Source organism: Corapipo altera, unplaced genomic scaffold (assembly GCF_003945725.1).
Source record: "Corapipo altera isolate COAL_440 unplaced genomic scaffold, ASM394572v1 257, whole genome shotgun sequence".
In the NCBI taxonomy this organism is placed as follows: Eukaryota; Metazoa; Chordata; class Aves; order Passeriformes; family Pipridae; genus Corapipo; species Corapipo altera.
In genome coordinates, this window is record NW_020885045.1 from 453,205 (window position 1) to 463,942 (window position 10,738).

The 10,738-nt window shown below is 61.5% G+C and overlaps 2 protein-coding genes, 1 long non-coding RNA gene and 1 other non-coding gene across 4 annotated transcripts in view; 1 reads left to right on the plus strand and 3 right to left on the minus strand.

The window, feature by feature from the left end:
* PTPN23 (protein tyrosine phosphatase, non-receptor type 23) overlaps nt 1-289 on the minus strand; it is an 11,550-nt gene extending 11,261 nt beyond the window's left edge. The window contains 1 exon segment of the mRNA XM_027668568.1: nt 56-289. Within this exon segment, the coding sequence (XP_027524369.1) occupies nt 56-139 (84 nt within the window). The 5' untranslated portion in view covers nt 140-289.
* A 935-nt stretch (nt 290-1,224) lies between these two features.
* On the minus strand, nt 1,225-2,826 carry LOC113959505. Its single transcript, XR_003531830.1, has 3 exons — nt 2,737-2,826; nt 2,091-2,303; nt 1,225-1,608 (listed from the first exon to the last, which is right to left on the minus strand). It is a non-coding gene; the product is annotated as an uncharacterized LOC113959505 (long non-coding RNA).
* LOC113959518 lies at nt 1,687-1,815 on the minus strand. Its single transcript, XR_003531834.1, has one exon. It is a non-coding gene; the product is annotated as a small nucleolar RNA SNORA9 (small nucleolar RNA).
* A 424-nt stretch (nt 2,827-3,250) lies between the features above and the next one.
* CCM2 (CCM2 scaffold protein) overlaps nt 3,251-10,738 on the plus strand; it is an 11,798-nt gene continuing 4,310 nt past the window's right edge. The window contains exons 1-6 of the mRNA XM_027668579.1: nt 3,251-3,388; nt 8,116-8,289; nt 8,585-8,668; nt 9,041-9,224; nt 9,654-9,790; nt 10,534-10,669. Coding sequence (XP_027524380.1) covers nt 3,359-3,388; nt 8,116-8,289; nt 8,585-8,668; nt 9,041-9,224; nt 9,654-9,790; nt 10,534-10,669 — 745 coding nt within the window. The 5' untranslated portion in view covers nt 3,251-3,358. The remainder of the gene's footprint in view (nt 3,389-8,115; nt 8,290-8,584; nt 8,669-9,040; nt 9,225-9,653; nt 9,791-10,533; nt 10,670-10,738) is intronic.

Sequence of the window (10,738 nt, forward strand, 5' to 3'; positions counted from 1 at the left end):
CCCAGCCCCGCCCGTCCCCTCCCCTCCCACGCCCCTCAGGCCGCCCCGACCCCACCTTCTTGACGGCGGCGTTGAAGGCGAACTCCCCGGCCTCCTTGAGGTCGAGCCAGATCATGGGCATGCGGGGCACGGCCTCCATGGCGGCCCGGCCGCTCCCGGCCCCGCTCCCGGTGATCCCGGTGATCCCGCTGATCCCGATCCCGGCCCGCCGGAACCGCGCGGGGCCTCACGGGACACCGAGTCCGCGCGACACTTCCGGCGCCGTTCCCATGGCGACGCCCCGCCCACCGCCGGGACCACGCCCACTCAGGGCGGGACAAAGATCTGTTGCCATGGCGACGCAGCCCACGCTGGTTGGCTGAAGCGGGTGTAACCATGGTGACACCGCCGGCGCTGGTTGGAAGAGACAGGTGTAACCATGGCGACGCCCGGGCGCTGATTGGAGGAGACTGGTGTTGTCATGGCGAAGCTCCGCCCCCGGACAGGAGGGGCGGTTGCCATGGCAACCCCCGGTACCAGGCCCTGTCAAGCCCTCCCCGCACCGGCGCCGTTAATTACCCTGTTAATTACCCCATTAATTACCCCTTTCCTCACCTCCCGTGACGCATATTGAGGCCTCCAGGACCCCTCGGTGTCCGGGGGATGCCCCATCCTCTCCCCAAGCCTTTTCCAACAATGTGGAACAATCGGAAAAACTGAGTTTTTACCCTACAACATTCATTTATTGAACTCGTTAATTGAATTATTCGATCCATTAATTAATTGACCCATTAATTTATCTGCCCCATTAACTGAATCACTTGGCCCCTTAATTGAATTATTCCATCCGTTAATTGAAGGATTTGATGAGCTCTGGCACAGGAGCAGCCCCTCGGGAGCTTCCCAGATCCCAGAGGGACTGGAGCCATCTTCTTCCAGCTGGGAAAACCCACTCCCCACCCAGTTTTCCCATCAGGGTTGTCCCGGTTTTTCAGGCACAGGGACACCAGGATGTGGGCACAGGGCCCTGTGGACATCAGGATCCAGGGATACCGGGACACTGGGCCTCAGGGACACTGGGACACAGAGACAGTGAGTCCAGGTGACCCTAGGCCTGTCAGGGACACGGGGACACAGGGAGAGTCCCTGCTCCCCTGGGAATCCCCATTCGGGCACCTGGAGCCCCTCCCCCAATCCCAATTTATCCCATTTTTACCTAAAACAGAAGGAGACAAAGGCTCTCAATTGTGAATTGGAAAAATCACGGTTTCACGTTTAATTCTCTGGTTCTGGTGCAGCTGGATCCACGTTCTCCCACAGGGAAATTGCCACGTTGGCCCAGCTGCTCCTTCCATCCACGTCTGCAGGATAAATCCCTGTGGGACGAGGGCACTGGCACGGGGAGGGTGGGATGAGCCACCCAAGCCTGGTGCAGGTGACAAGGTGACAACCCTCCCCTGGACAGGGGGTGACACCAGCTGGACCCCACGGGGATGGGAGGTGTCCCAGATCAGCATTCCTGGGGGATTCCAGCTTTAGTTAACTACAGCTGGGTTAATTACGGTGACAGAAGCACTGAACCCACTTCCTGGGTCTTCCTAAATCCCTCTGGATCGGTGGAGGAGGAGCCTGGAATGGGAAAGGGGAAGAAGGTCACTGGCCCTGCCTGGGGGTCCCAGGGGTTCCCCTCCTATCCCCCTGGATCAGGGGTGTCCGGGGGTTCCATGACCACTCCCGGGAAGCGCCGGGAGAGGCCTCAAACATTCCCAGAATACTCTGGCAGCACTGCAGGAATGGCAGAGGCCACGCCAGGCCCCCCCACGCTGGAGCCTGCGGCAGGAGGGGCTGTGGGATCCCGGACACGGCCAATCCCAGGCTCTCCAGAACCATGGGAAGCTCTAGGAAGGCGTAGTTGGACAAGGGGTGACACGAGGACAGCCTGGGAACGCAGCCCCACAGCCCACGGGGTCACAGGGAGGGTCCCAGTAGCCAACCCCCTCCCCAGGCATTCCAGTGGGGTTCCAGCCCCGGGGACTCCCTGGGCGGGGCTGGCAGAGGCAATTCCAGGGAATGAGGGAATTACCAGGATGGGGCAGAGCAGCAGAGCTCACCTGGACACGTGGTGACTCCGGAGAAATCCCGCCGGGATGGAGGGACAGGGCTGTGTCCCGGGTCCCCCCCACAGGAGGGGCTGAGCCCTCGGGAGCGCTAATTAGGTAGCATTAATTAACCACAATAAGGCCAGTTTCGGTGACAGGTCCTCTGAATCCACCTCCTCCTTCCCGATGGCTTCGTCAACGGGGCTGGATCCCCAGAGCGGGAGCCTGGAATGGGAAAGGGCAGGAATGTCCCCTGCCCTGCCCGGAGGTCCCAGGGCTCCCCCGCTGTCCCCCCCCAAATCCCTCCCGGGCCCTGGGGGTGTCCGGGGGTTCCATAACCGCCCCCGGGAAGCGCCGGGAGAGGCCTCAAACGGCCCCTGGATACTCTAGCAGCGCTGCAGGAATGGCGGGGGCCACGCCAGGCCCCGCCATGCTGGAGCCTGCGGCGGGAAACCGCTCCCGATCCCGCCGGGATCGCCCCCGGATCCCGCGGGATCCCCTCGCCGCCCTTCCCACGTGCACCGCGCCTACCGCCCCTCACGGCCCGGTGCGGGGGAGGCGCCGCGCGCCGCGGGGGCCGCCCCGGGGAGCCCTCGGTGCTCCCGGGGCGCGGATGCGGGCGGATGTCGCCGGGTGCCCCAGGCCGGTCGCCCCTCACCTCCCGCCGCCGCCGCCATGGCCGAGACAACGCGCGCGCCGGCTCTGACGTCACCGCGGCGCGACGCGCGGCGACGCCACCTGGCAGCAGTAGGTGGGCGTGGTCACAAGGGGGCGGGACCTGAGAGCGGTGGGCGTGACTACAAATTCGGTATCGCAACTGGGGGCGGGGTCACAATGGGGCGCGGGGTGGGCGTGGTGGGCGTGGCCAATACGACGGTAGATCAACTGTGGGCGTGGCTATTTGGTGGGCGAGGCCTCGGCGTCGTGGGCGTGGCCATTGAGCTGTTCTTCAATTGAGGGGCGTGGCTTTGGCATGGTGGGCGTGGCTCGGGGCGCTGGAGGGTCGGCGCGTGCGCATGGCTGCCCTCTCCCCCTGGCGGCGGGCCGATGACGTCACGGGAAGGCGCCGCCCAAGATGGCGGCGGGGCCGAGCCGCGGGCGCTGAGGCGGCACCGGGACCGGGAGCGGGAGCGGGGCCGGGATCGGGAACGGGAACGGGAAGCAGGGCTGGAGCGGGACCCGGGCGGGCTATGGCTGCCACCGCCGCCGCCGCGCACTGAGGCCCCGCCGCGCAGCCAGGCCGGGATGCCCCGGAGGGGGCCCGGGCCGCCGCCGGAGCCATGGAGGAGGAGGGCAAGAAGGGCAAGAAGGTGAGAGCGGCGGCACCGCGGGGCCCCTCCGGGGGTCGCTCAGCCCCGGCGCGGGGCGCTCCCGAACGCGGGCGTGGGACCTGCGGGACCCCCGGCCCGGATCCCCCTTCCCGGGGGTTTCCCGGATCCTCCTTCCCGGGGGTTTCCCGGATCCCCCTTCCCGGGGGTCTGCCCGGATCCCGCCCCCTCAAAAAAAAAATCCTCCTTCCGATGTGAATGGGGGTGTCGAGAAGATCATTAATTGATGGGGTTATTATTTATGAAGCTCTTAATTTATGGGTTTGTTAACTTACTTAAATCAACTCTTTACGAGAATTAATCTCATTTCTATACCGGTTCATTTATACCTTTATACGTTTGTACTTCCTCGTGTCTCTGGGTCTCAGCAGCTGCCCCTGTTCCCACCTTGCCCTAATTTCCCTCATTTCAGCCCATTTCTGGGTCCTGAGGGGGAGGTTCAGCCGGAGCTGCTCCACAATCCTGGAGAAGGGGGGGCTTTGATCCCATAATTTTGGGGAGAAATCAGATACTTTTGGGGGGCCCTGGACTCCCAGGGATCCAAGGAAGGGGCAGCAGGTTCCCGCTGAGCCTCTGCCTGGGACTGAGCAAAACATTCCCAGAGTGAGGGAAAATGGATGGATTTCTTGGGGCATTGCCATCCAGGCTTCCCATGGAGCCAGACCTGGGAATTCAACCCCCCTGGTGTCACCTGGTGCCACAGGGGGAGGAATTACCCTCCTGGAGACAGGATGCTCCTGCCTTTGGGAAGGACTTGGCTCCCAAGGCTTCAGGTGGTGTGGGGTGACCCCAGGTGTGGGTCCCACCTCTTCCTTGGGATGTCCCAGTTTGGAGTCTGGATCCTCCTCTTAAGTGCTTGGACATGTTCAGCTGATCCCCCCACCGCTCTCCATCCCACCTGGATGATCCCACCTGTCCTCCTTCTGATCCCTAAATCCTCCTCACAGCCCCTTCCCAGGGCTGATCCCACATTTTCCAGTCCCTCCTGCACCGGTAATCTCGGACCTGTCTGTTCCTGTCCTGATCCCGATGGATTGTGAGCTCCCTGAGCCCCTCCAGAGCTGTGGCATCTCCTGGGCTGATTCCTTGGAGCCAGTTTTCCATGGGTTTGGGGGTGGATCACCATTAAACCCTGATCATTCAGCCGTGGAGTCGGGGGGCTCCATCCCTGTGTCCAGCTGCTGTTCCAGCTGCAGGGAAAACTCTTCCCCCTGTTTTTTTTCCACCCTGTGGATCCTTCCAGCAGCGTTCTGGGCTGAAGGGAGGGCGCTGAGTTCCTCAGGTGCTGATCCAAAGGGATGTCGGGGCAGGTTTGGGATGAGCAGGAAAGTCCCAGCTCAGCTTTGGGTAAAGCCTGAACTGGTTTAAACTGGGGGCCTGGAATTCCTGCCAGGAGCTGGTGTTGCCAGGATCTCACTGGGGGTTATCCCAGCAGGAATGAGCTGTTTCCTGGGCAGGTTTGGGATAAACTCCCATTTCCCATCCGGAATTCCCGCGGGGCCGTGGGAGCCTGCCCGGGGCTGGGAGCGGGTGGGGTCACACCTGGAGCCCCAGGTGAGGAGGGATGCTCCCGGCCTGGTTATTCCTGGGAAGAGGAGAGTGTGGAGGTGGATTTTCTGGGAATGATTTGCCTGTCAGGAGGATTTTCCTGCTGGTCTGACTCCGGAATCCGTGCGACGGCTGCGGGTGATCCAGAGCTTGCACCATGTCCCTGAAGGAATTCTCTGTTAGCATGAAATTCCTGACTTTTCCAGCTTGGGAGTGCCCTGGATGGATCCAGCCCCGTGCCCTGGGCTGATCCCACAGCAGGGCAGGGGGGGATTCTGCCCCTCTGCCCCCTCAGCTGAGCTCCCCCTGCAGAGCTGCTCCAGCCCTGGGAACAGCAGCAGGAGGACGTGGAGCTGCTGGAGATGCTCCTTGGGCTGGAGCCCCTCTGCTCCTTGGGGGGTCTGGGGGGCCAATAAAGTGGATTTTGGAGTGTCTGTGCTGTGGCTGCTGGGGGAGCAAACAGCTGCCTGTGGTTACTGGGAGATGGGGAACAGGGTGACAGATAAAATTCCACCAGCCCAGGTTGCTCCAAGCCCCGTCCAACCTGGCCTGGGACACTTCCAGGGATCCAGGGGCAGCCACAGCTTCTCTGGGCAACCTGGGCCAGGGCCTCACCTCCCTCCCAGCCAAGAATCCCTTCCCAGTATCCCACCTATCCCTGCCCTCTGGCAGTGGGAAGCCATTCCCTGTGTCCTGTCCCTCCATCCCTTGTCCCCAGTCCCTCTCCAGCTCTCCTGGAGCCCCTTTAGGCCCTGCAAGGGGCTCTCAGGTCTCCCTGGAGCCTTCTCTTCTCCAGGGGAACCCCCCCAGCTCTCCCAGCCTGGCTCCATGAGAAAGGTGCTCCAGCCCTGGCAGCATCTCCGGGGCCTCCTCTGGACTCTCTCCAGCAGCTCCAATGGGAATGACTCCTGGCTCCCATTCCCAGGATGGCCCCATCCTCCCCAAACCAGCCACCAGGTCTTGGGGTGCTGCTTCTCCAACCAACCTCCTTCTTCAGGGAGTTGTAGCCTCATTCCCAGCTTTGCTTTCCAAATGTGAAATCTGAAACTCAAAACAGAATCATGGAATGATGGAATAGTTTGGCTTGGAAGGACCTTAAGGCTCACCCAGTTCCACCCCTTGCCCACCTCCCACTAGCCCAGGTTGCTCCAAGCCCCATCCAACCTGGCCTTGGACACCTCCAGGGACGGGGCAGCCACGGCTTCTGTGGGCAGGAAAAAGCTTTCCCACCCATGGACTCAGTGGATCATGGGATCATTAAGGCTGGAAAAGCCTCTGGCATCATCAAGTCCAACCACTGGTCTCTACCCAGGTGCTGGAGCCAAACCAGCTCTGAACTCTGAGGAGAAACCAGGGCTCAGCCTCCCATGGGATGGGGGGATTTCCATCCTGGTGTGGCAGCAGCAAAGCACAAAGGATTTGGGGTGTTCCCAGGGATTTAGGGGTGCAGGAGGCGGGGTGGGAGGTGGGAATGGGCTCGTGCCACAGCCCCATCACCAGTTCCACCCCCAGCTCGACCTGTCACGTGGGAGGGAGGAAACTGTGGCCGTGGCACTTCCTGGCCCTGAGCTCCTCCATTCCAGCCCTGGCTCCCCCAAAGCCAGGGGAACAGCTCCCCCTTTCCCCCCAGAGCCCCCCCCGGCTCTCCCAGCACAGTTCTGTCCCATCTCCCGGGGAATTCCATGGAGGACGAGGTGGGTGCCGGGATCGGGGAGCCCCAAAAGCAGAAGCTGTTTCAGAGCTGCGTCACCGCGGGAGCTGCTTCTACCTCGGATTTGGGATCCCCAGATCCTCTCCCCGGAGAGCCTGGGGGGCTCGGGATCATCCCAGCCCCATGGAGACAGCACATCCCTGAGGGAAAAGGGGGGTTTATGGATTGGGGGGGATCTGGAGCCGGCTGGTGAAAGGGGAAGTGTCTGGGTACTGATTCCAGTCGGGGGTTCCTGCGTCGCTCTGCTTTGGATTCCTAAAAGGTTCCTGTGGAATTAGATCCTTGGGCATCAGCAGCCAAGATTTGGGATGGGGCACCCTGGGGTTGGAGCGTCCCCAAACCTCTGCTTTTGGCAAACAGAACCTGCTGAATCCAGGATTTCCTTCTCTGTGGAGTCCCAACCCCTGGGCAGGGTTATGGAGTCACGGAATCATGGAATATCCTGATCAAGGATCATGGAGTCCTTCTCCTGGATGCTTCCCAAAACTCCACGCTGCTGCTCCTGAGGCAGGGGCTGTGGAGTTGTTTTCTTCCCTTTTGTCCTATAGAATCCCTTTATTTTTATCTCCCTGATCCAAGGGATGTTTTTCCAGGCCGTGCTGTCCCCAATGTCCTTGTGGCTGATCATTCCCATTCTCCCGGGAGCTTTTCATTGGTTTAGATTTAATTAATTCACCTTTGGAAGCACCTTCTCTGCCCCTGCAGATCCCATATTCCTTTCTCTTGGCTATGGGGATCAGGAAAGCTGGGATGTGACTGTCCTGAGGGGTGGGAAGCAGAGGCCACCAGGGAATGGGGCGTTGGAGCCATGTTGCTGAGGAGCTCCCGGGTCCAGCCATGGATCTGCCTGCTCCAAACACACACTTCACCTGATAACCCTGAACTGGAGCAGTTTGGGGGTGTTCCCAGTCGTTTATCCAACGTGGAGCTCGGTGGGATCCACTTGGAATTCCCATGCCGATGCCAAAGGTGCTCCCTCTCAGCCACCTGTTGGCTCCAATGGTTTTCCAAACCTGGCACTTCAGGAACCACCAAGAGCCGTTTCTCCCAGAGAAATTCGCTTTCTGGATCATTTCCTCGTTATTTTGGTTCTCCTTGGAACATTCCTGCCTGTCCCTTGGGCATTCCTTGGTGAGTCTCCACGGCAGAAGGTACAAAACCACGGAGGAGCCCTCTGGATACGCTCTTCACCTGGAACATACTTGTATTCCCCTCAGCTGGAAGGTTGAACGTGGTGACCTTGGGGGGAAGAAACACCGCATTTTGGAAGCATTCAGCACTTGGGACACGTCCTAGGAGAACGCTTTCCAGGGGAAAGCCGTGGATTTGTAGCTCCAAGCACGGAGTGTGGGAGCGGCAGGGTGGGGTTGAGGAGGGCTGGGCAAGGGCCCCGAGTTTCAGTGGCACAGCCCCTGTCGCCCTCAGCCCGGTGTCCCCCTTCCCTCCCCAGCCTGGCATCGTGTCTCCGTTCAAGCGGGTGTTCCTGAAGGGCGAGAAGGGCCGGGATAAGAAGGCCCAGGAGAAGGTGACGGAGCGGCGCCCGCTGCACACGGTGGTGGTGCCGCTGCCCGAGCGCGTGGAGCCCGACCTGCTGCTGCACGACTACATCGAGAAGGAGGTCAAGGTAGTGCTCCACCTGCTCGCTGGGAGTCCCTTCCCCACATCCCACCTGTCCCTGGGAAACCGTTCCCCACGTCCCGTCCCTCCATCCCTTGTCCCCAGTCCCTCTCCAGCTCTCCTGGAGCCCCTTCAGGCACTGGAAGGGGCTCTGAGGTTTCCCCGGAACCTTCCCTTCTGCAGGTGGACATTCCCAGCTCTCACCTGTCTGCAGGTTTTCCTTGGAGCATCTCCATGGCTCTTCTGGACTCATTCCAAGGCTGTGTCCGTGCTGTGGTAACGGTTTGGCTCTTCTTTCCCAGTATTTAGGCCAGCTCACCTCCATCCCGGGATACCTGAACCCCTCCAGCCGCACGGAGATCCTGCACCTGATCGACAACGCCAAGGTGAGGGGGCACCTGTTCCAGGAATCCCAGCAGGGAAAATCCAGGGTCACGGAGCTTCCACGGCGCTGGGGTTCATCCAGCTGGTGTCCTCCATCCTGGCGTCCTCCATCCTGGCGTCCCGTGGATGGGAGGGAAAGGTTCAAAGGTGGGAGGGAACAGTGAAACACCCCTGGGAGGGCAGTGAGGGACTGGAATGGGTTTCCCAGAGAAGCTGTGGCTGCCCCATCCCTGGAATTGTCCAAGGCCAGGCTGGAGCAAGCTGGGCTAGTGGAAGGTGTCCCTGCCCGTGGCACGGAGCCGGGAGATCCCTAAGGTCCCCCCGTGATCCCAAAGTGCTCCGTGGCTGAAGCCGTTCCCATCCCTGTGCTCCAGAGGGCCCACCAGCTGCCAGGCCAGCTGAGCACGGAGCACGACGCCGTGCTCAGCCTGTCTGCCTACAACGTGAAGCTGGTGTGGCGGGACGGGGAGGACCTGATCCTGCGCGTGCCCATCCACGACATCGCCGCCGTCTCCTACGTCCGCGACGACTCCGCGCACCTCGTCGTGCTCAAGACAGGTGAGCCCTGCCCCTGCTCCTGGGCTTGTCCCCACGGGGGACAGTGGCACCGGGCTGGCAGGGGGTGTCCCTGCCCGTGGCTGCGGGTGGGAATGGGGGATCCTCAAGGCCTTTCCAGCCCAGGCCGTTCCAGGGCTCCCTGTGACACCGGGAGCCTGTCCCTGTGTGCTCTCAGGACAGGGAGGGCTGAGCCAGGGATTTATCACATTACAAACCCCCCAGACAGGCTGTGGGATAAAGGAATAAGTGCCTTAGGGGCTGGAATTCCCCTGGTGGAATTCTGAGCCGTGGGAACAGCCAGAGATCTCCAGAGCTGTCGAAACAAACTGCAAAGTTGAGGCTTTTCATCCCCTTCTGCTCTGCCCCCCCCAAGATTCCTCCCTGTCCCCTCCCTGCCCCACCTTTCCCTCACTCCTCCTCTCCCCCCAGCTCAGGATCCCGGGATCTCCCCGAGCCAGAGCCTGTGTGCCGAGGGCTCCAAGGCGCTGATGTCGGGGTCGCTGTCGGAGAGCGCCGGGGGGCCCCTGGAGTGCTGCTGCCTGGTGGTCCTGGCCACGGAGAACAAGGTACAGCTCCCACCTGTCTGGGGAAACCCTGGGAACACCTGGCCATTGCTGCAATGGGATTGCTGGGAAATGTCTGGCTCTTGGATTGCTGTGAGGGTGGAGCCCCAGACTCCACAGCGGCCACAGCCCGTGGTGTGTCCGGATCCTTCCCTGCCTTGTGGGACACATGGGTCTGGGTTTAGGGATGCAGGTGTCGTTGGGCATTGCTGGAGCTCGAGGTGATACCTGGAGAGGGACACAAGAGGGTCTCCAAGGGTGGTTTCCCTTGGTTCCTGCTGCCCAGAGCCTCCTCCAGCAGCAGCAAATCCCTGAGGACGACAATCCCATAATGGGATTTTGCTGATCGGGGCGTTTTCCCAATGCTGACCTGGGAGGTTGTTTCATCCAGCGTCTGGATCCAGAGATCCTGGTCTCAGTCTCTCCAGTCCCCACTCAGGGTGGAGTTTCACTCCCCGTGTTCCCAGTTGTGACGTTCCCTGGGCCACCTCCCCCTCTCTGGGATGCAGGTGACGAGCCAAAATCCCAGGGAGGTGCACGGAGGAGCCTTGGCACGGAATGTGGGGGCTCAGGAGTGGATGCTGGAGCATCCCCGCTCCATTCCCGGGTGGGAGAGGGTCAGGATGTTCCTCTGGCAGCGTGGGAGGGTGACGGACTTCGGGTCCTCGTGGGAGACGACCCCTGTCCCACGGAGCCGACGGGAGAGGCCGGGGTGGGGTTTTCCAAGGCTCCCTGCTCGTTGCCAGGTGGGTGCCGAGGAGCTGTGCTCCCTGCTCAGCCAGGTCTTCCAGATCGTCTACACCGAGTCCACCATCGACTTCCTGGACCGCGCCATCTTCGACGGGGCCTCCACACCCACACGGCACCTGTCCCTGCACAGCGGTGAGTGTCACCTGTCCCTGTCACCTGTCCCTGTCACCTGTCCCTGCACAGCGGTGAGTGTCACCTGTC